We start from the raw sequence: 23,441 nt of genomic DNA on the forward strand, positions 1-23,441 counted from the left end.
TTAAAATTCACATGGCTCTCCTTTCTCTGACTTCAGTTTGGCAGCAGTTGGCTTCTTTTCTTATCTCTGATGCAACCAGTCATTGACTTGTGTCCCTTGCTCAGGTCAGAGTACTCAACGATCGGTTTTATCCACCTTAGGTACACAGGAGAGGGAGCTGCTGTCTGCCTGCGCAGCTGCAAAGCACCGCCGTGGCTGGACTTAGCATCTCTATCTGTTCAAGAACTGTAGAGTCGTTTATCTTGAAAAATTCTATTTGAGCTTAAAAAAAAAAAAAAAGCCAAAGAATATTTTGAAATGTATTCAATGGAGCTGCTCTTAGGAGTGCTTTTTGGGTTATCTGCAAAGATTTTAATAAAAGGGAAACCATAGGAGCAGGGCTGTAAGCCAGCCATCTGCCTTCTAATTGGGGATGGAATTCCTGGAAAACCTGGGTCAAAGTACCTGCTGTTAGCCTGGCTCTTCTTCAGACTGTTGTAACAGGGAGTAAAGGCGCTTGTAAGCATCCCTTGGTAGTTCCTCTGCTTGCTGCGGAGGGAAGAGCTGTGCTGCCGGAGGCTCTGCGGAGGCTCACAGGGCTCTGCAGCAGCAGCCGCTTCAGGACCTTCGATCCGAACCTGTCAGAGAGCTCTTCCATGTGTCCAGTCTTTCTGCATTTTAGATTTATTCTTTACTTCGTATTTTTTTTCTGCATGTGGAAGCAGTTCTGATATTTTGCATTGCAAAATGTATGAGCAGTTTCTTTCTTTTGAGATGAGGGTTTATTCATACAGGGATACAGAGTTTGCACAGCCTAAAGGCCTGTGAAGGTTTGCGTCTGGAGGGACCTGTATGGATTTAGAAACCTTCTCACGTGGGGTGCTTGTTGGGATTTCTGTTATCTCAGTTAACATTTTCCATGCTGGCTTTTTATGTCTTCACAAAACAGTAACTCTTGGCTAAGCATATGCTCGTTTTTTCCTCCCAGCTTCCAATTTTTGGAAGGAGTGAATGAATACTTAGATTAAGATCTTCACTGTTTAAACAGAAGGTTGTGCTTCCTGACAGAGTAGCAGTTCATCAGAATTATTAGCAAGCTGCACAAGCCAGGGCACATCCAGCTGCTTCTATGGAAAAGATGCTATAAATGAGCAATTCCAGCAGAGTAGTATTTCTAAAGACAAAGTATAGTTTGGTCTAGGTTGTGTTTTGTTGCGTAAGAAAACCAATGCTTGTCTTAGTGAAGCGTTGGATAACACAGTGAAACAACATAAGCAAGAGGGGAAGAAGCGTTTTGATGGGCGCCTGTTGCTTTGTGGCAAATGGCCACTCATTTAGAAAACTGGGTATGTGCGGTGGTACATCATTCAGTAAAATTCCTGCTTTTACCTTTTTTGCACAGACACTGAGGGTGGGAAATAATGACTTAATGATTATCCTTCAGTCACCATCATGTTGCAGTGGTGGCTCCTTGGAAAAAGGCATGCTGCCGATGCCTTGATGCATGTCTGTATAGGTCTCTGCTGTCGTGCCCGTTACTTAAGATCTTGGCGTGACACTTAGGCCTGAGCTGCAACCACCGTGTGTTTTGCAACGTGCTTTTAAAAGTGGAGTGTTACCAGTTTTGCTCATCTCTCGAACGTGAGAAAAACCTCAGAGCAAACTTTTGTGGGCTGGGAGACTGTGACTTTCCTCCTCTCCCCCCAACATGATGCCGGACGCAGCCGCTGTGCTGGGGTATACCAGCCTGCTCCGAAGAATCTGAATATAGGAACATGTCCACAGCCAGTGTATCCTGCGAGTCAGACTGCGGCTTGGGCTGAAGGCCAGCTAGTCCTCGTTCACGTTTTGGGAACAGCAAACCCCTAGAGCTAACCAAGCAATGCTGACTCAGCTGGGAGAGGGTTTCAGGCCCTCTTCCCCATAGTTTTCTGTATGCAAAGAGGCACTGGAGCTCTCCAGTGGGTAACGCTAAGTTGCTGGTCCCGTGCTTTATGTACGCGTTGGAGTTTGAAACCTCTGGTCACCCTTGCGTGAACGAAAGTGCTCTGGTTCGGCAGCAGTGTGTTGAAGGTCCTAGGGTAGGAGTAGCAACGTCCCGCTTTTATTCAAATAAAGCGGTCGGTATCAACTCAAAGGTAAGACAACGGCACTTAGGAGTGGTGTCCTGCCCCCTTACTCGTGCATGCTCTTTTCCCGGGATTGTACCCCGCAGGACCGAGGGGGTGCGGCTGGAGGGCTGCAGCGCGGCCGGCTGGTGCCCTCTCGCGGCCGGTCCCAGCGCTGCCCGCGGAGCCCCGGCCCGGGAGCCCGGTGCGAAACCCCCGGCCCCGCTCAGCCGCCGCCGCCTTCCTCTGCCGCCCGAAGTCCCGCAGCCCCGGAGCCCGGCGAGGATGCGGTCAGCCGCCGTGTGCGTTTCTGCTCTATCGCGGCTTTAAGCGGAATTGGAGCGGACAGAGTAAAGTGTCTCGTACTGGCGTTCAGTCTTTGTTTCTGTTCTGACCCAACGCAAGTACGTATCTGTGTGCGTATGTAAGTGTATGAAAATAAATACAAGGTGTGTAACAAAGGAGAAGTATTTCTGCCATTGAAAACGGCTGTTGCTGGAAACTCCTTCTTCTACTCAGCAAATTCACAGGGCTCTCCCTGAATTTACTCAGTATATGCTTAACGGATATTAAGTAGGAATTAATTGCACTTGGCTGAGTAAAGGTGAGCAGTAGCTCTGATACCTGCAGGCTATAAGACCTAGATGTGACTCTACTTTCTCCCAACTTTCTAGGTAGGCTTCCAGACTTTTTGACTTGCTATGTACTGCTGTTTCCAGGATATGTTGCCTTTCGTGTGATTTAAATTCCTCCTTCACTTTACCAGATTTTTATTACTTTTTTTTCCTCTTCATAATATTATCCCTGTTAACATCTGCTCTTTCCTACTTTTCTCTTCACCTTTTGCCTCTTGCATTGTTTTTTTGCCTGTTGTGTGTCTCCAGTCCCTGACTCTCTGCAGCCCCTCTCTTTCTACCTGCCCTCCATAGAGGGGGTTCAGTCCATCAGCCCAGGACTCCTGTAACTTCTTGTAACTGATGAACCAAACACCAAACCTCTGGGTGTGTATATACACAATACCGAAAGTTTGGGGTTTTGTGTACTTTTTATAGTGTTACTGTTACTAGATGACATGATGTTTCTCGGTGATGGCAAGGAGTTTGTGATCTATGTAGTTTTAATGCTGTTAAGTAATAAGAAAGCAGAAATTTATTAATTACATATCCGTGGAGCCTTGGTAGTTCTGCAGAAAAGAGATAATTATCTTATTTGACTTAAATCAAGCGTTCTTAATAACCACTGCTCTAAGCCTTGTCATTTTTTTGCACCCTTAGTGGGTTTGTGGCCTCGTTGAGCCTTTTTTGTGAAGCTTGCAACTTCCATCTCCACACGCTGTGAGCTGGGAGAGGCTGGAGCCTATTTCTACTTGCTGGTTCGCTTTCACAGGGCAGGGTGATGCCTGATGTTTGTTTGAGTCTAATGAAATCTGAAATGTCCTGCTCCCTTATGGCTCTGAGATGCTCTGACTGTGCACATTGCTGCCTGTACGAGTCACCTTTGCACAATGGTGACACTGTGACACTGAGCAGCAACGTGATGCAACAGCTGTAAGGAAGCGTAACCTTTCTTGAGTTGACAAACCCAGCTCTACCACTATAAAAAACCCCAGAAACTGGGTTTTGAGTGCCTGTAAGGGTGAGAAGCCCCTCCTGTTTCCAAATCCTTTACTTTCAAAGCTTGAGTATATTTTTTTTTTCATCTGTTAAACACTGTGGTTGCAAGAAAGAATGTATTTCTCGGATGTGATGTCAACTGGTGAGTGGCTGTTTTTCTTTTCCCCCCCTTGGCTGCATTGCTCCAGCCTGAATTTTGTGTGTGTCTTTCACATAGTCTTGTGCTTTCTAGATTTTTATAGGATCTTTGTGCACCGTCTCTCTATTTCTTTCTCTCAGGTTTCCCTTATTGTTTCCTGTTGCTGCACTTTGGTTTTGCTCTCACTTCTTTCCTCTCACAACACAGGCAGCTGAACATGCAGCAGGTTGCGGTAGTGCAGAACGTGCTGTCATCTTGCTGGGTGCATCCCGTCTCTCCCATCCGGAGCGCATCATCATCTGGTCTCACATCTAACACCACCCACTGCCAGAGGGTCCCGGTGGGCTCCTGGAGCTGGCAGAGAGGCCGTGCTGCACGGGCAGCTCCTAACATCAGTGCGAGCTGTGCCAAAGCTCAGTCTCCCAAGGGCAAAATAAAAGGAGAGGGGGCCAGAATAACGTGTTCTTTTAACTTTAAGCAGCAGTGAACCTGCAGTAGTCCACCGCTTGTAGCTCTGGGCTATCTGCTGCATGGGTCCGTGCTGGCTGATACCAGGGTGCTGGAGGAAGGGATGAGTTTGTGCCGTGCTGGGCGTTTGTCAGCTGAGAGCAAGTCCGTTATTTGGAAAGCAAATGCTCAGAGCAATTAGACTGAATCGCTCCCTGCAAACACGCTGATTATTTTGACGTTCTCTGTTTTCAGGGTATCTGCAATTAGATCATTAGTCCTTCAGATTTATTAATGATTGAGAAGTATTAGGCAACTTTTCCCACTTCTTTTTGAAAGGCGTAATCATGGCTAATTTACAACTGCTAAGAATTTGAATGGTGCTGGGTACTTATTTTGATGTTTTCTGGATCCTGTGTAGCTCTGCGTACAAGGGCTTGTGCTGCGAGCGTTTGTCTGTGCCAAGTCCAGCTCCTGGGAGTGCAACGCGTGCGGCTGAAACTTTGCCCTTATACGCAGCGATCGCTGCGAGCATCCCTCCTGGACTGGCCGTGGGAAATGAATGCACAGAGATAGGAACTTCAGGAAAATAGATTGAGTTCAAACAAAAGCAACTAATCCATTATACGCATAGCTACCTTTGGTAAATTAATGTTAAATTAAGAAATATAGGAATGACAGCCCGGGAAGAGAATACATGGAGCCCAGAGAATACCCTATGACTCTTCTTTTGTAGGTAACTGTAATTTAGATAACGGCTTTCTTAAACTGTTTGACCTCTATCAGCTGTCAGAGCTGGCTCTCGGGGGGGGCAGCTGCCTGCGTTTAACAGCTCACACTGCGTCTTGCTGGGACCCCATAAGGAGATTTTATTAGGCCAAAGACTGAGAATACAAGAAGATGCAGCTATTTACACCAAAGGTCCTCAGTGTTGGCTATTTAACATAAAAGTGGCTTCTTACGCTGTCTTCCTGCCCTCCTGTGCGTCCATACCTGAGCCCGGACTGGGAATGCAATGTTCAGCTGGACTGATGGTGTTTTGGTAGGGTCTTGGGTTTTGTCTTGGTTTCTTATTTACTTTAGTTTGGTTTTTTAAACACGATTTCTGAAGTGTGTTGCATAGAACATCCTGCATCTGCTTCTTTCATCCTATTAATGTTCTATTCAGGCTTTTTTCCCCTCTCATCAACTGTAGGTTTGTATGCATTCTTCACACTTCTCCAGTTTTTTGGGTTTATTGGGGTTTTTTTGTTGTGGTGTTTTGGTGTTCCTTTTGTTTGTGGGGTTTTTTGCTTGTTTGTTGGTTTATTTTCCCTTGGAACCTATTGGTGATGCTTGTTTCCAAGCAGTGGTTCACTTCCATCTGGTCATGTAAAACTAGCTGGGCACAAAACTTTCCAAAATTACCTGAATTTCCTGCCAGCAAAATACTTTTTTTTTTTTTCCCCCCCTGATTTCCCCATTGAGCCTTGATCTCGGCTATTTCACTACAAGAATATAGTGGTTTTCCACTTAAAAAGAAAAGTATGTGTTCTATTTTAAAATGTCTTTTACTCCTTGTTGTAAATAACTCCAGTAATTCTATTTCTGGGGAGATTTTAAGAAATTTATTTTTTATGTGCATATAAAATAAATCCTTCATTTCCTTCTTCAGATGAAAATTTAGGATTTTAACCAAAACTTAAAATGGTCTAGGTTATATTTCACGCTGTTCTTTGATTTTTTTCAGGATTTTAAGTCAACTTGGTGGTCACTTTTTTATTTATTTATGTAACAAGACTTGTTTCATATGCTACATTTCCAGTAAGTTTACACCTATAAAATAGTGTGTGGCTTGAAATTATATCAGGTCTTCTGGTTTGGTTTTTTTTTCTAATTATGAAGCAAGTGCGTAGTAGTATTAAACACAGTCGATGCGATACATCTCTCGGTAGCTGCTAGAGGGCAGCAGTATCCATTTAAAAACACCATTAACAGTTTCTTGGGCTACTAAAGCCTGTCCTGCCGCTGTGTCCCAGCAACTTTTGCTCACTGAAGCTTGCTCGGATTTTAGCTGGTGTTTGGTTTGCCTACACTCGTTGCTTTTTAGCCTTTGTGGAAGAAAATAGAAGTATAAAAGATATTACAGAAATTAATTCAAGGGAGTGTCACTGTTGAGATGCATGTTCTTTCTCTAATAGGAAAACAGGTTTGGATGATGGAATGATTTTTTTTTTTGGAGGTCATTCTTTCTTTTTACTCTTACTGGATTTATTTTAAGCTGAGAGGCAGATAATCCCGTTTGGTTTATATATTTTGCCCACATATTCTGTTGTGTGAGAACCTTCTTGTCATTGTGTAACATTTACATTAACCTCTAAAGCATCACACCTTGCTTTTTCCCACCAGAAAAGTGGTTTTTTTGGGCTAAATGCTCAACCATTTTCCAGAATGATCAGTCTCCTCCCATTACCCCGTTGACACTTGGCTATAGCTGATGTGACCGAGATGAACAGGTTCAGACGTTGCATTGCAGAAGAGCCTGGGTGCATGTGCTTAAAAGTTGACTCTGCCTTCACTAGGAAATAGCTGCTGAAAAGCTTTATTTGTTACATTTTTTTTCTAATGGTCTAAGAAAATTATTGGGTGCCTGTCATGTCTAAATGAAAATTATAAAAAAAAAAAAATCCTTTTTTTAGACCAGTTAATCTCTAAAATCACTAGGCACTTTTCAAAAAAGTTGTGCTCTTTTGCCTAGATTGTAGATTGTCTCTAATAAATAGCTTTTAATAGATGCAGATGTCTTTTCCCATCTTGAATCCAGAAGCCTTCAAGCCTTGAATTTAAATGCAGTCAATAATTTGCAGTCTGTGCTGTTCATCCCATCAGGTGGGGCTTGTCCACCTGGCTTATTTATCACAGAATGGTTTGGGTTGGAAGGGACCTCAAAGCCCACCTAGTTCCAACCCCCTGCCATGGGCAGGGACACCTTCCACTAGACCAGGTTGCCCAAAGCCCCATCCAACCTGACCTTGAACACTTCCAGGGATGGGGCCTCCACAACCTCTCTGGGCAACCTGTTCCAGTGCCTCACCACCCTCAGAGTGAAGAATTTCTTCCTAATATCTAATCTAAATCTCCCCTCCTTCAGCTTCAGGCCATTACTCCTTGTCCTATCACTTCATGTCCTTGTAAACAGTCCCTCTCCAGATTTCTCATTGCCTGTCTCCTGTTTAACCTGTTCTGATCACCTGGATGCAATCTGAGGCATCTTAAAGAAAAACAGAAATGGGCATGTTGACCCAGAGAGGTACAGGAGCTTCATCAACATCCCAGGAACAACTTGGGGGAAGCCTTGAAAGCCCCAAAAGGTGCTGTGGTGCCACACCCAGCCCCATCATTTCTCTCCTGGCCATCCAGGTCCACCCGATCGAAGGCCACTGAGCCTCGGTTGCATGCCAGCTCCTGCCGCGGAGGTGAAAGTCCATCTGTTTGCCAGCGCGGAGGTGTCAACCCGTCATTTGTATGATCTGTGAGCCACGCTCCCGCGCTGCCGACCCCTTTCCCTGCCTGCCTAGTTGAGATGTTACCCCTCTGACAGCCAGACAGGCAAGCGCCGCCGAAACCCGTGCCCCTCTGCAATTATTTTCCCTAACAATTAACGCCGGTACTAACTTGACACCTTTTCCTTGTTTGGCTTTTGTAAACCATCATCCCTTTTTCTATTAATTCCCGGCATTAATATTTTCTTTCGCGCAAGTGCCGCCGTTCACCCGTGAAACAGTTTGAACATTATGTAGCTGTCAAGATAGCGAGGGATTACCCAGTGTGCCTTGCCGGAGTAAGTGACACCACTGAGGCCCCGGTTTGAGATGTTTATTTTGAGACTAAGCTGACAAGCATGAAGGCCTGATCCCAGAGTGGCAATCTTATTTAATTAAAGGCCTCTTTTTATTATAGCTTTTCCCCCCCACCACCACTGGGTTTTTTATATGTTTTTATATAAATATGTATTTTATAGAAAAAATATATATTTCTTTTATATACATACATGTTTTTATATATAAATATATAAAAACATATGTAAACGTTAAGGAAGACATTCTTTTTTTTTTTTTTTTAAGATATATAGATGAGAATGATTGCTAAAGCCTGGCTCACGTGAGCAGTGCTGGGCAGCCCTTCCCCCTCTTTTAATTTCCTTTACGGTATAACAACCCGGAAAGCTTTCAGAGCAACAATGCAATTGAGATGCTTACTTAGCTGTAGTCTTCTCCCTTCCCATCCTTGGAGAAAGGGCTTGGCATTTTATACTTGCAGGCATTGAACTTGCTGGCCGTTTGCTTTCTCTATCTCTTCTTTCTCTCTCTCTTTTTGGGTTTTGCCCTCGTTCGAGGGTTTTCTGTACCAAAAGCAGATGGGTTATGGGCATAGACCACCTGCCTCCATCGCCCTCTTCGTGCTTTCATTTCAGCAGTTGCTTTCCTTGTCTTGTCCAGTTGCTATTTCATGCACAGAATAGGTTGTGGACATTATTATTACTATTATTGTTATTTCTAATAATGCAGCTTGCTCCTGCTTGTCCTGTAAATAAAAGCCAATTCTCTTTTTTAATTTTTTTTTTCTTCTTTTTAAAGGAGAAGGGAATTGGGATCTTTGGAGCTGGGAGAAAGTAACGCTAAAGAGCTCAGTGCTGTTATTTCTCAAATTCTGTATCGTCTGAGGGCTACTGCCTCTGTTGTGGGGTGACGATTTATTTGTGTGTTCCCACTTGTGGAAAGTGTGCTGGTTTTAAGTGGTACATTTTATGTAAAGGCATAATCGTAGTTCTGAGAAACAGTCTAGTGAAAAAGTCTAGTCCTAACCCACTGAAAACAATAAGAAGCTGCCCTCTAACTTTCCTGGCTTTGGATCAGGTCCTTTTTATTATTCTTTCTAAGAAAACAAGGAAAATGAATGTCTTAAGTTTGCAGCCTTTTTTCACAAAAAGGGGTTGATTTTGGCAATTACTATTTAGGAAAAGGGTCAGTTGTAGTATCTGAAAACCAACTGCTACTTTCCTTCTGTGAATGAAACACCCCTTATGTGCAGAATTGGACAGGACTCTGGGAGTCTTCCCTTTTGAAATTAAACAGAATAAAAACTTTCTGTAATTCTTAAAGATAATTCCGGATGTCCCAGGGGCACAGTTCTTCACAGTACTATGCAATTCCAAATAGATGCTAACACATACCTATTTTTTTCTTGAGTCTAAGTCTGTCTTGACATAACACTGATCAGAGCTTTGGATATTTAAATATGGATTTTCACATTGTCACTGTTTCACCAAAGTACTGATAAGGCTGAGTATTGGTTTTTACGCCGGGTTATCCTGAAGTGCTACGTGTTTGTCAGCCAGTATCTCAATGGGAACCGGGGGGGCCAGGCTGAGATTATTTCTGAATATGTGAAGTCTGGTGTAGGAGTCAGTCTTTCCCTGCCGGCAGCCCGCACTGCAGGCTGGGGGGCAGCCAGGACCGTCGCGTTAGCTGTTATTCTTCTCATGAAATTAAACCGTTAGGAGGGAAGTTTAGTTCCAAATATACAGACAATAATACAAACAATATTGAATATGACAGACGAATGGCATCTGGGATCAGTTAACTGTATATGCTGCTACACCTCGGTTTTATTCTTTCCCTTATTTGCAGCTTGTGAGATTATTTTTTTTTTTGCAGTCTGTATGCATTACCAAATCAACCATCTAGTTAAATCCTTCATGTACCTTGTTCCCCTTTTGTCTGGTGTCCTGCACAGCGGTTGGTGTTAGTGCAGATGCCGCTGGTTTAATAACAATAATAAAAAGTTGATTCCCTCTTCTCTTTTCCTTTGACAGCTGCAAGTCTTTCTATTGCTGCCGAGTGGCACGAGCCTCACGCTCTGTCCATGGACATCTGCTCAATAAAAATATGGGACATTATTGCCATGGCAAAATGTGCCACTTGGATTAAAAAATGTGTTACCTGAATATTGTTTGTTTGTTTTTGCAGACTCTATTCTGTATGTGGTTTTTATCCTGAGCTGGTGAATAAAGTCAGTATTTTTTCACCGAAACTTCAAATTTGGTTTTAAGTAAATTGGGAAGTGATGAAATCCTGATGGGTATTTTAGCTATTGTTACTGGTTTCCTTGGAGCTCCGATCCAAGTTACAATGCTTTTCAGTTTTGGTCTTTTTATATATTCATAGTCACAGGATCACATTTTCTCTCTTCCACTGTCTGTGTTGTTAGTTGGCCTGTAAATCGTTCTTCATCCCTGCTTCTGTTTGCTCTTTTCCCAAATTAAAATGTTAACTAAATTGCTAAAGAATAATTAACATTCTTTAAGAATAACACAGTGGAGATCAAGCAAACTAGGAAGAATTTTTCTTGCGTGCTTTCAGACAACTTTCTGGTTCTGTTCAATAGAATTCCTGTATAAACTAGTGATTTTTATTTAGGTAATTAAGTATATGCATGTATATATAAAGTCATTACCATTTATTATTGTTATTTATTGTTTTATGAAAATATAATTTAAGATTGTGGGGCTATGCAGGGGCAGTGCTAATCTATTTTTTTTTTTATTAATTGTCACAGGTACAAGTGACCCCTATGTGAAGTTTAAACTGAATGGGAAAACTCTATACAAAAGTAAGGTAGTCTACAAGAACCTCAACCCAGTTTGGGATGAAACTGTTGTGCTGCCTGTACAGACCCTCGATCAAAAACTCTGGATCAAGGTAAGTTTTGGGTTCAGATTTTTGAAAGATGAAAATAATTGCTTAAAAGAAATATTTATCCAACTTTAGAAATGTATTGATTTCTAATTCACTGTAGCAGTGTAACATAAAACACGATCCGATTTAAGAGTTTCAGTAATTTCAAATTAAAATGCACATGCGTCTCTTCCAGATTTTACTCGCGTGTTTTGCTTTCCATCTGCAAAAAGAACCCAAGTTGAAATAAAACTCCTTGACTGGCTCTGTTTAAAGCTATGGAGTTAAATTCTGCTCGCTCTTACCGTGCTTGTGCAAGCTCAGTGAAACCAATAGCGGTTTCATAAGCACGTTTTAAGAGTGTAATTTGGCTGGGTTGAACAGAATTATTACCTGGGATGCAGCCGTGACAAGTAGCAAAGCCTTTTCTCATTATGAGTAACGTTACAGTTACCAGAACTGCAAGCTACCAGTTGCGAGCACTAATTGCTAAAACATCTGTAACCAGAAGTACCTGATTTTTGTGCAGCGTTTCATTATGCTATCGCGCAGAGCGTAAAGGAACCCGCGCAATCCGCAGCAGCACGCGTGTCTCTGTTTACATAATATTAAGAAGATACTTTCAAAATGCCGTTTAAATATTTACTTAAAAATACAAATTAAAGCAGGGAGATGGAAAATTATCCCTGAATTATATCTACGCTTTGATCTTTCAAATACAAAATTGAACTGAAAGGGCTTAAAATATCTGTTCTGTTATCGGTTGGGATACAATTGGCTTATGATGTGAAAATTGGAAGTATTTATTTTATTTTGCTATCAGGTGTACGATCGAGATTTAACCTCTTCAGACTTCATGGGTTCGGCATTTGTAGCGCTCAGTGAACTTGAACTCAATAGGTAATGTGTTTGTTTAATTAAAGTTTATTAATGCAGCTTAATTGAGAAACATAGGAAAATAACAAAATGTTTTTGCTGTAGCTTGGAATTTGTTTATTCATGAAAACTGACTTTGATAGAAGGGTGGGGAGCACATTTTACAAGAAATCGCTTGAGGTAAATCCCGTACGCGCGTGTTTTTATCCGGCGTTACGTACCGGATTCAAATCCAACCTGGATGGAGCCCAGTTCAGCAGAAGGCGCCCTTTCCTTTTCATGTCTAGGAATAAGAATAAGAGTTTCTCTATGCGGCATTGTTTAGGGAGAGCTACACCAGAATAATTTATGGAGGTGGAAGAAGAAAGGGGGGGAGAAGGTTGAGACCCCTTCTTAGCCCCACGTAGCGCGGGGTGCCTTTTAATGCATATAATTGGGCTGGGGAGCGGTTTGCCTGGCTGGCTGCGAGCGCCCCGTTTCCAGCCTCCCCCCGCAGCCATCCGTCCCCACGGCAGCTGCATCTGGCCCTGATTTAGTGCGGAGGCAAGCCCTGCGCCTTTTGTCTGCTGCTGCTGGGTCTCAATGTGGAGCTGAAAGCCAGGAATTCAAGTTTTAGTTCTCTCTTTTATACTCCCTTGCTGTGCAACTTTTTTTTTTTTTTTTTTTTTTTGGAGAAAATGAGTTCTCCCTGTATGGGTATATTATGGCTCCCATGGCTGTTGTATCCAAATTTCTAGAAACATTAATGAATTCATCTGTGAGAGAGTGCCACCAGGTAAATACCAGCATTCCCGTTTTCAAAGAGGGAACCGAGTCATGGAGGGAGATTAAATATACATAGAGGTAAGGCAGAACACGGGTTTTGTGAGTCAAATCCCAGCCGTTAATGTTAGAAAATTCACTTGGATGAGTTTCCCTGTCACTCTCTGAAGCAGAGGTAGTAGTAACTCAATTCAGCATGCATCTGCATATGGGGAGTTATGGGTGTTAAGCAATGCTGTATAAACACTAGGCTCTGTTATTAAAAGGGTGGTGTATTTTGTCAGAACTAAGAAGGAACCCTCCAGATTTCACGTTTTAACATTTAAACTCAATATTGGGAATTTCAGACAAGAAGCTGAAATTTGCACAGCTCAGCGTGACCTTTAATAATGAACTCGAGATAACTGGAGTCAATAAATGCACATCTTTTTTGCTGCTTGTAGAACTACTGAACAGGTTTTAAAACTGGAAGATCCCAACAGTTTAGAAGATGACATGGGAGTGATTGTATTAAACTTGAGTCTAGCAGTCAAGCAAGGAGACTTCAAGAGAAATGTAAGTGGCTTAGGAAATCCAGTTTGTAGCTGGAATGTGTGTGTGGGGGGGAAAGTTGGCATAATCTGATTTACTGGGAAATGCCACCTTTATTTTCATCCTCCGAGACTCAATACTGAGATCAAGATAGATCATAACTTTAAAAAAAAAAACAAACATAAAAGTTGCGTAGACATCCGTAGCTGGATGGTTCTGTCTCGTAGCTGTGACGTGCGCTGTGGCAGTGCTGTCCGTGTGTCGGGAGCGTGGTATCCATCGCTGCAACGTTCAGGTTGCTGAATGTATGAACCCTACCTGTTTTGATTGCTATCCCAGGGCATACTACCTTCTGGTTTCCACCTAGGAGTTTAAAAAAAAAAAAGTTATTCTTTTTATTTTCTTTCTCTTTTTTTTTTTTTATGACAATAAAAAAACATATCCGTGTGAAATCTAAAAGCAGGGATTTGATGTTAGGATTTAAACTGCACCAGTCCTGCAGAGGAGCACACTGGCTGAGAGGAAGAGATTGCTTGTAAAATCCCTGATTTTGCCACTGACAGTTTTTTGACTGACTTGGCTCCTGATACTGAAATATGGTGCATTTAGTGATGCTAGAAACCCAGAACAACCTGGGAAGAGACTGGGAACAGCAAAACTGAAGCTGATAGTTTTTAAATTTCAGGTCCTGCATGTGGGGTGTTTTTGCTTTTGTTTTCATTTTTTTAGGATTCCTACTGGTCTTTTACACAGTGTGGAGCATACCTGTGTTGATGAACTAATCCTGCTCCTGGCCAGCAAGGGATAGGGAAAAGCCAAGATCAGGCATTTACTGGGACTGGCTTGAAAACCAGAGCTAATTTTAAATATGTGTAATACATATGTAAAGAGGAAATATTCCTACAAGTCTTCTATATAGTCTAGTATGAAAGTTTCTGTTTACAGCACATTATTGAATTATAGGTATGGAATTCCAGTCTGAATGGGATTATTTATAGAAACGTAAATGTTTCAAGGGGTTGGAAAGCAAAATAAGAAATAGCTAATGTGGGACGTCTGCCGTTCATTATTTATTTTTCAAATAGTTGCCTCTTTGAGAATTGTAAAATCTCAAGATAACTGTAGAGTTATTTCTACCTCAATATGTGATTGTTTAAAAGCTTAAGGACAACATTCAAACCACTGTTGTTGTATTTACGTATCTATATTATGAGGTGGCTTTGATCTGGGATGTGAATTCCCCCTCTAGCTTGTACAAGAAAGTGTTGTTGGCACACGTGTCACTGGATTGCAGGAAGGGGTGAAGCAAAGACGTGAAGTTACTTTAGCAAAAAAGCAGTTTAGCCAAAAGAACCTCAGGAATTCTTCTGGGATTTTTTGGAAGGCATGGGCTAAAGTAGACCTAGCTAGTGAGACAGAAAATACGTTGCTTTAAAGTAGCAGCTTTTGGTACTCTTGGGTACTTAGTTAACATTCAGAGTGCAGATGATAGAAGAGTTGGTGCACACTGTAATTTTTTTAAAGACGACGTTTTAAGCCCTCATATTTCAAATGCAAATTGCTCAGCCATTTCCAGTGGAATCAGAATAGTGAAATGGCTCTGTCCGCATTAGCACTTAACAGCAAGATGATTTTTTTTCCTTTTTAAATTAGCTTACTGTAGAACCAGATGGCACCAAAAGTACAAGCCATGTTTCTTAGTAATGGCTCTGGGTCCTTCCACTTTTTATTCTTTATTACTTTTTTTAATTTCCTGGGGGTTTTGGTGCAATGCAGGTATTTTTGGTTTCTCGATTGCTATGTTCCATGAGAGAGGGGAGGTAGATGAATGCATTCGTAGGTCCAACCCCCTACTTAGTAATAATCTTTTCTAACACATTTGACAAGCTGCTGTTTGAATTATTTTACTGAACACTTTTCCATTTTGTTCCTTCTCTGTTTCCTCTCCCTGGGTTCTCTTTGCTATGATGGTGGGGACCCACGAATAGAGATGGTCAAGTCGGAAGAAGCGAACTTCATCCAAGGTAATCCATGTTTTTTTCTCTTTAAAAAAAAAAAGTCCCCTCCCAAAATCTGTGCCCTCTTCTGAAACAGAAGGGGTACACATAGGACAACTCCGAGGTATAGCTGCAACCTGTCAGCTTCACTTTTTTGATTTTTTTTTCGATGTGATGAGAAATTGCTGCTCTTTTCTTATGGTAGGTGCTATGGGTAGTGTCCAGTGGCAAGCAAGAGTAAGACCCCATTCAGCAAAGAGCTGTAAAAAGGCAGAAAAACTGTCTGTACTAAGGAAATGAGTGTAAATTCAACCAACAAGAGAGCTGCGGGGGATTTGAGTTGTTTAAGGATACCCGAAAGGTGGCTGGGAGTTGGCACTGGAGTTGAACGTGAGTCTCCTGGATCCCATTCTAATCATTTGGGTTACCTCTCCCCATGGGAGGAATTTTGTGAGGCAGTATTTCTTCTGAAATTCCTTTTGTTCTTGGGATGGAGACCGAGCAGTCAGTTTTCATTACCAGCAGCGTAACAGGATTTCCAAGATTTCTGTGTTGCTACATAACTACATAACTTGCTTTCCTTGGTCTTCTGTAGTATCCCTGCAGGCTTCCATTACTTTTATATTCCTGTACTGTCCCATTTTTGCATTAGATTTTAACTTGTTCGGGAAACAGACTGTGGCTTTTTATTTGTTCTGTAAAGCTTTAATTTGCTATTGAGTAAATAACAATGATACAGAAACTGCAGGCCCTGGTACCCAGCTTCAGAGCTATACAGTCTAACTTTCTGAAAAGCAGAATTTGGCTCTTATGAGAACACATATGCATCTTGATATTTTCCCTATATAACTATTGGTTTGTGCCTAAATAAATTGAATAATTAACCTCCTCTTGTTCTATTCATTACAACTGTGGTGTGCAATGTTCAGGAGCCAACCCTCTCAGGTATTGTGCCAGCAAGTATATTTTTGTCAATAGGAGAAGTGCAAAGTACAGCCCTTGGAGCTGGACGGCAGCTCGGCGAGCCCCGGTTCCAGGGATATCGCAGCCCTTCCCCGCGGAGAGCCGCCAGGCATCCCTGAATGCCGTATGACAGAAAGTGATGGAATAATTGAAGAGCTCAGCACTTTAGTTTTTAACTAAAGCTCTGGAAATTACTGTGCCCTCACTCAATCAGTGTAGCTTGATCCCCCTTTTTCTCACGCATGCACACACAGCTGTCTCTTGACGCTGGTTGGCTTTGGGTCCTGGGAAAAGGAGCCAGGTTTTTAAACTCTGGTCCTTTTTGTCCAGAATAGCCAAACTTCTGTCTTGGTTGCTGTCACTGGGATTTTTTTTTTTTTTTGGTTGTACCCTATGTCTCATTGCATTTTAAGTAATTTTTTTTTACATACAGGTTTTTGGACCTTTAGCTGTAAGCCGTACTGGCAAGTTGTTCAGTTCTCAAGACTCTGACTTGTGCCTTAGCATCTTTTTAAATAAAATTGAGATGCTGAAGCATGGTCCTGAGTTAGAAGCGAAAGTACTGTTTAAAAGAAGAGGCGGGGGGAAAAGAAAGAGCTGTAACCCTGTGCTCTATTCTGTTCCAGTCGCTAGAGGGTAGGAGAGCTTCAGTTCTTCCTAGGGAAGACACAGTTCGTGCTCCAGTGTGATCTCTAAAGAAAAGCTCTGTGACCATCCAAAGGCAGTAAAAATATTTCCCAGCATGCGCTGGAAAAATCTGACAAAGCAGTATTTCCTGCTTTATTGATTCTGCTACTGCACTAAAACACTAGTACTGTACATCAATAACCATCTTTAGTTAGGAAACTCTGGTCTGTGGAAGCAGTACTAGCAGTTTGTTGCAGAACATAAAGGCTAGAAAGAAAAATTGTGTGCATGGGGAATATAGGTGTCTAGGGAAGGCACAAGAGGTTATGGAAGAATAGCCAGAGAGTATGATGGGGTAGAAAACAATGTTGCTGGACGAGATAAAGATACAGGAATAAGGGGGGCAGGGGAAATGGAGAGAGCTCTGTAACGGATACACAAACTCGGCTCTTTTTTGGCTGCTGAGCTGACTGTGGTTGGTTGTCGCAGGAGAAAAAGGCCATGTACTTTCCATTTGAGCAGCTGAACTGAGAGAGATCTAAATTTCATCTCTGTAGGTTTAGGCAGATAAAAGTTTTCTATTTGAAATGGTTTTCCTGGGGTTTTTTGCACTGAACTATAGCTGACCTGTATTGTAATATTTCACTTTTCTTCTATAAATACAGGGAAAAATAATTATTTTAAGGATGGATGAAATTACTATAACTTTCACAGCTTTTTAATCTGTATCGCCTGTATGAAAGAAATCTGGTTATACTCAAATTTGACCATTTTATGTTATCTTAGTGCAGATTTGGCACATCAGCGTCCTAAATGACTCGTCATATCAGTCACAGGATTCTTGCTGGCTTCCAAAATTACACCCCAAGTGGTTAGTACCCCTGTTGATGGCATTGATACCCGATGCAGCCCCGTGGGGTTCGTGCGGGCGGTTGTGGATACCGTGCGCTCTTTGTGTGTGTTCTCTGAGCTCACTTGCTTTTTGAAGAAAAGCTGCGTATCTGACAACAACAAACACAGCAGCGGTACCGGATCTCCAGTCTAACCATGGTTGTCTCACAGTCATTACAGATAGTGTGCAGGAAGGATTTCAGCAACGGAGTATTGTCTTTTTAAATCATTTGGGTGCAAGAGCTGTTGAACTGGATGATTTAGCTATCTGTTGATTACACAGTATATATTTTTCACTGCTGCTACAAGGGAATCATCGCGCATTTGGGCAGGCTCCCAAGACATGGGGAGCACATCCAGATCCCTCATTTTTCATGGGAGCTGAGAACAACATTGTCCTCCGTGGGAGCTGTCTCCAAGAGCGCAGATTTCTTCTTTTCTCATGGAGGGTGGCATTGCAAAGGGAAGAGAATAGTATTAGGCAGTATTAATATATGTGCTCCTATCAGTGTATTGGCAAACTCTCTCCTCTTTTCTGTGTTTTTTTTCTGGGGCTATCTGGGGTGCAGAGGGAGTTGGTAGCTATCTCTGCTGGAGCCCAACACGCTGATGCTCAGTAGCCTTGTTTGTCCTGGTTGGTTTGAGTCTCACCCTGAGTGCCCCGCATGCTATTTCCAGCATTTGTACAGCTGACTAACCTTTAAGTGTTGAAACATCTATGAAGCAAATAAGCAGGTTTGCTTGGGGTGGAGTGACCCGCAGCAGTTCAGTCCTGAAACAAAAGCGACGCAGTTGCCACCTTGATAGCCTAAGCTGATTGAATAAATTGGCTGAAAGGCTGACTGGACCCAAGTGCTCCTCGGCGTCTCATCACAGGAGAAAATCCCTTGCTCTCCTTTTTTTTATTTTTTATTTTTCTGCGTGGGCTGTTAGGTTTCATTTTTGCCTGCCTCATTGTATTTGGCTTTCTCCCACAATACCCCGTGGGCAGCGACGCTCTCTGAGCGTTTCGCGGAGCGGAGGGACTCGCTTGCCACAGGGTCACGCATCGTGGCGGCAATCTCGTGTCGGTTCACTTGCCTTTCTTGCTGCCCTCTCCTCTTTCCCAGGGGGAGACTGCTTCTGCAAAATGGTTTCCCTGCCTAATGAGGAGAGGTCCAAAGAGTCTTCCTATTTGCGTGTTGTTGTTTTCTCAAATGGCAAATTACGTGGCCCAGTTTCGATGTTGACCTCTTCACAGGGATTGCAGCAGGCTTTCTGTTGTCCTGTCTCATCCTTTTAAATGAAAGATGTGAGAGATGGGTTCGCTTCACACTTGGCCACCTCGCCGTGTCATTTAAATGTACAATTTTTCTGCATCTCTTTATTGCTTCAAAACCAAGTTTGAACTTGGGGCATGTATGTGTGTGTCGGGAAAAAGAGACAGATTTGAAAGCAGCCCTGATGCACCAGAGGGGATTTGCTGGGTGCCTGTGGAGGGAGATTATATACAAATGGTGTTATCAGGGAGACTCGAGCTTCTGAAGAATTTTGTGAAGCTGGGTCAATGAGCCGGTTCTTTCCCCTCCAAAGCTCTGTCATTCTTGCTTGTCCCCTGTATTTGGCTCTGTGAAGGCTGAATATGGCCCAACTGCTCGTTCTTGTCCAGCTTTCCTCTTTAAATCAGAACCAGAAAGTAACAAAAAATTGAAAGTTGGTGTGAGAAGCTTCTATATTAATTTTGAAATCAGATTCTGAAAATGGTATTGTGATTTTTAATTTTTCTGTTCAGAGATGTGGGATATTTTCTGGCGAAATGTTCTTTCTAAGCAGTAGAGAAGAGAACCATCTTCTGTTCTTCACGTGGCAGGGTCCTGTCTGGACCTGGCAGTGCTTTTGCTTCAGAAAAGGTTACTTACCTGATGTTGCACAGTCCCTAAATTTGCAGTAAACTTTAAAAACTTCTAGTTTGTTTTTTAAGAGTAAAGCTTTCTGGATATTCTTGTGCTTACTATTTTCTTTCTGGCTGGCTTGATCGAGGGATGCTTTTGGTTTGAGTCGTTATCCGTTTTGCAGCAGTGAACTACTCATAAAGATGACCTTTATGGTATCACTGGTTATTTGCACCCAGAGCCCAGCCAAAATCAGAGCTCTATCTGGAGACAACCCCTCAAATTCTGGTCTTGAGACTATCTTGATTTCAGAAGCGATGGGGAGGGCGAGGAGGGGGAGGAAGGAATAAGCAAACTTGTCCCACGTCTTGTGCTTGGGACACGTTCCAACTTCCATCATAAAACATGTGTTTCCTAATTTCCAGCCCTATAGCCTGACCCTAGCTTCAGCCAACTTTTCTGTACCTCTGCAAGGCACCTTTACTTTGGTCTGGGACGTAGCCAGAGTGTGAGCTGGCTGACTGCAGAGAGTTTACAGGAAAATAGAGCGGGAGAGGCCCGAGGGACCTGGCATCCAGTCTGGGAGCACAGCTGGAAAGAGCTCGGGTTCAGCAGCAGGAGGAGCTGAAGTACCCAAGTGCGGAGGCGTCCGTAGCCTGGGTGGTAACGGGGAGAGGGAAGAGCTGGAAAGATATAACCACTTTAAAATTGTCACTGGTTAAGTGACGATGTCCTCTTCTGGCCAGTATAGAGAGGGGCTTTGACTTCTCTGGTGGCTCACTGTGAAGGCAGGTTAGTGTAGCATTTGGAGTGGGTTTTTTTAGTGCTTGTTTTGCCCCGGGTAACTTGTTGGACTAATTGCTTTGCTTTTCTGTGCTCTGCTCTGTAATAGTTTTGCCAACTCAGAGGGAGGCTGTGAAGTTTAATCAATTAACTCTGCGTAAATCAGTTTGAAATGAATAGATGCAGGGTATCAGGAGGTAAGACTTTTAAAATAAATAATGCAATATCATTTTCTTGTCACCTGGGAGGCATTTTCCATAGTGCTGACTTCCCCAGGCAGCACTAAAGTTGACTCATTGATGGTCCGGGTCCGTGGGTCTACCACACATCTGGGTTTCCCCAGACGTGCTTCCTTCCAGAAACTGTGAGTGGAATCTGAGACACTGCCTGTTTGGCTGGGATTTCTATCAGAGTGGTCAGAGGAACAACCTGCCAAATACCCAGGGAGGCTGGAGAGGTGGCCACAGAGCGGTTCTTTGGTGTGCCTGTAGACGATACGAGGCACAGGAGACGTGCCAGGCTTGCTGAGCACACGCTGTGGGAATGACTTGGGCATGTCCAGGAAATCCAAAGCATTCCTAACGTGACGGGCTGTCTGGCATGGACGTGAAGCAAGCAGCCTCCCGGGCTCCGTGCTGCTCCCTTTGGAGAGAGGCTTGTGGTGGTGGCAGAGCTGGGTTGGGGGAGGTAGGAAGCAGACTGCAGCCATCAAGCTTGTGTCGAGGTGCTGCAGATCAGCACTACGCCCTAAGCCAGCTGCAAAGATCTTGGCTTCTCTATCCAGTGTGATGCTCTAAGTGATGCTAGATCTTGTCCAGAAAGTAGCCAAGTCCTGTTAGCCAGAGACCAATGTACCCCTCCTCTGCGATGAGCACAGAGCGCTTTTGCAGCATCCGAAAAAGGGGTGCACAAGGCCATTTGTAGGGGCCATCTGTTTGGGAAGGTCAGAGTTGATGCTTTGCGATGTGCTCTGGTAACACTGAGCTGCGGGTGCTGATTTTTTTTCCCGGGACTGCGTGGAATCTGGGCTGGTTTGGGAACCTCCTAGCAGTCCTTTGAACTGTCAAGTGAGGGGTTGTGTATGCTACAGAACTCGGGTAGGAAGGCCCCCAACGCTGAGTGACTCCCTAAAATACTGGCCTGGTTAAAAAATGAAAAGAATCCAAATTCGATTAGAAAACTGAGTGATAACAACTGTCTTTCGTGTTCAGCCTGGAAGCTTTGAAGAGAACTGGATGCTTTGTTTTTAAAAGAAATTGTAACGCGGATGATAAACTTTGTCCGGGTGTTTTGTGTGAACTTACATCAAATACCTCTTCCTCCTCTGAGGGAGGAGCGGGGGGGGGGGAGAGGGAAAACCCTTGGTCCTAAAGCAGCGAGTACATCACATCAAACATGACTGCGTTAAATACTAAAATGTTCAAAGTACAACCGAGATAGATAAAGGCTTTGATGGGAAGTGGATATTTCCCAGGGACATTACAAGCAATAATCCAGATGTTATGGTGTAATGCAACGAGTGTCCATGGATAGATGGGGAGCTCAAGCCAAGCAGGGCCTGCTGTAGGCCTTAGCCCTCCACTCCCATGCTGTTACGCCATATGGAAGCAATCTCCAGGCCCCTTTAATAGCCAGCATTGGATTCCATTTTCACAGGGCTCATAGAGCTAAGTGGAGCTTTTTTATGGACAAGTTAGATAGAAGCCTTTCCAAGATAAACATCCAATTCGAAATTAGGACATACCAAGCTGCAAAATTATTTTAGGGCATATTTCATGGAAGCACTGCCATTTTTCTAAGGCGATTGCCAGACTGTAGAATGCCCTTTGATCCCTTGTGGACATTACTCCCTTTTTTATAAAAAGGATTTTGAAATAGTTGCAGTGTTTAGGGAGGAATATATCTGCCGGGACTTTGAAGTATGTCCATGGGAACAGTCATGCTTTAGCTTTTTGGCCTAAAAGACGAACTTTAAAAAAAAAAAAAAAAAAGAAATTACATTGCAGCTGGATTTATGAATCAAAATCTCGTTTTCTTTTTAAAGGTAGGAATTTTTAACCAGTGTGCCAGGAAAGCCAAACGGGGTGTTTAAATAGAAGTATATTAATATGCTTGTGGGATTCAAAGTTGGGTATTTTAACCGGTAAAAAGCGAGTAAAAAATTTGTGAGTTCACCACCCATGATTTAAGAATTTTGTTGCTGGGTAATTGATCCATAAAAAGTAATCTTCAGACATCAGGTGCTTTTGCAATCGTTTTATTTAGCAACAACATTTCTTACTTGCTTTTAAAGCTAACACGTCCTGTTTTAGTGACTTGTGAAATCTTCTCCTCCGTCTTGCTCCCACCTGTATATGACATGATTGAAGCTCTGAAGTGTGGCGAGTTAAAAGTTGCTTCACGAGAATAAAATATGGCAGGATTTTTACTGCAAGAAGAAAAGTATAGCCTTGAGTTTTAATGTTTCCAGCTCGCTCCCCCCAAATAAAGGCCTATTTAATCATCCTCTGTCCAATAAAATATTGCCAGTTAGCAAACTGTTAGCGTGGCCATGCTATGTAGGATGAAGCGGGGAAGGTAACAAATGTGGCTACCAGGTAACCATAACTCCAGATAGAGAGCCTGGTGGTGTCAGTGTTTTTTCAGCAGGCATCAGTATTTTTGATTCGTGAGCTCGGTTTCTGGAAGCAGGAGCTGCAAAGGCAGCAGGGGAAGAGCTAGCATGGACAGCAGGCGGTTGAGTAATTGAGGAGGTAGAAGATGCATGCTCAGCCCTTCACCTGGCCATGGACCGTCTCCCTCCCACAGACAGGAATGCGGGAAAGGACAGACCCACGCTTTATGGACATAGCTGGAGACATTTAAAGAGTTTGCTTTAGTTTCTCCCGTCTTCCACCTCTCCTCTCCATCGCTCTCCTGTGTCTTTCCCTGAGCCAAGGTAACAGATTGCTCTCAACGCTCGAGGTCTGCTATTGCTGAAGCTCAGCCAGGTTAGCTGAAGTCGACTTCTCTGGTGGTTTAACCTAACCCTGCTGATTTTGCTCTGATGCTGAGTACTGTCCCTTCACGGGCCAGTACAGGCAGAAAATCCATAGCATCCTACTGCCCTCTGTTCTCTGCTTACTCCTAGGGGATCAC

At 43.1% G+C, this 23,441-nt stretch overlaps 1 protein-coding gene across 14 annotated transcripts in view; it reads left to right on the forward strand.

Annotated features, from left to right (window-relative positions):
* Positions 1 to 23,441, forward strand: part of MCTP2 (multiple C2 and transmembrane domain containing 2) — a 122,273-nt gene that overhangs the window by 24,628 nt on the left and 74,204 nt on the right. For 4 of the 14 annotated variants that reach the window (XM_054837048.1, XM_054837047.1, XM_054837051.1 and 1 more), the window contains exons 6-9: positions 10,884 to 11,026; positions 11,826 to 11,902; positions 13,084 to 13,195; positions 15,160 to 15,195. In XM_054837048.1, the coding sequence (XP_054693023.1) occupies positions 10,884 to 11,026; positions 11,826 to 11,902; positions 13,084 to 13,195; positions 15,160 to 15,195 (368 nt within the window). Of the gene's footprint in view, positions 1 to 3,743; positions 3,843 to 10,883; positions 11,027 to 11,825; positions 11,903 to 13,083; positions 13,196 to 15,159; positions 15,196 to 20,258; positions 20,313 to 20,412; positions 20,501 to 22,881; positions 23,294 to 23,441 lie in introns of those variants that run through there. The other 10 variants (XM_054837054.1, XM_054837057.1, XM_054837052.1 and 7 more) reach the window with 9 other exon arrangements.

Source organism: Grus americana, chromosome 10, assembly GCF_028858705.1.
Source record: "Grus americana isolate bGruAme1 chromosome 10, bGruAme1.mat, whole genome shotgun sequence".
Taxonomy (NCBI): domain Eukaryota; kingdom Metazoa; phylum Chordata; class Aves; order Gruiformes; family Gruidae; genus Grus; species Grus americana.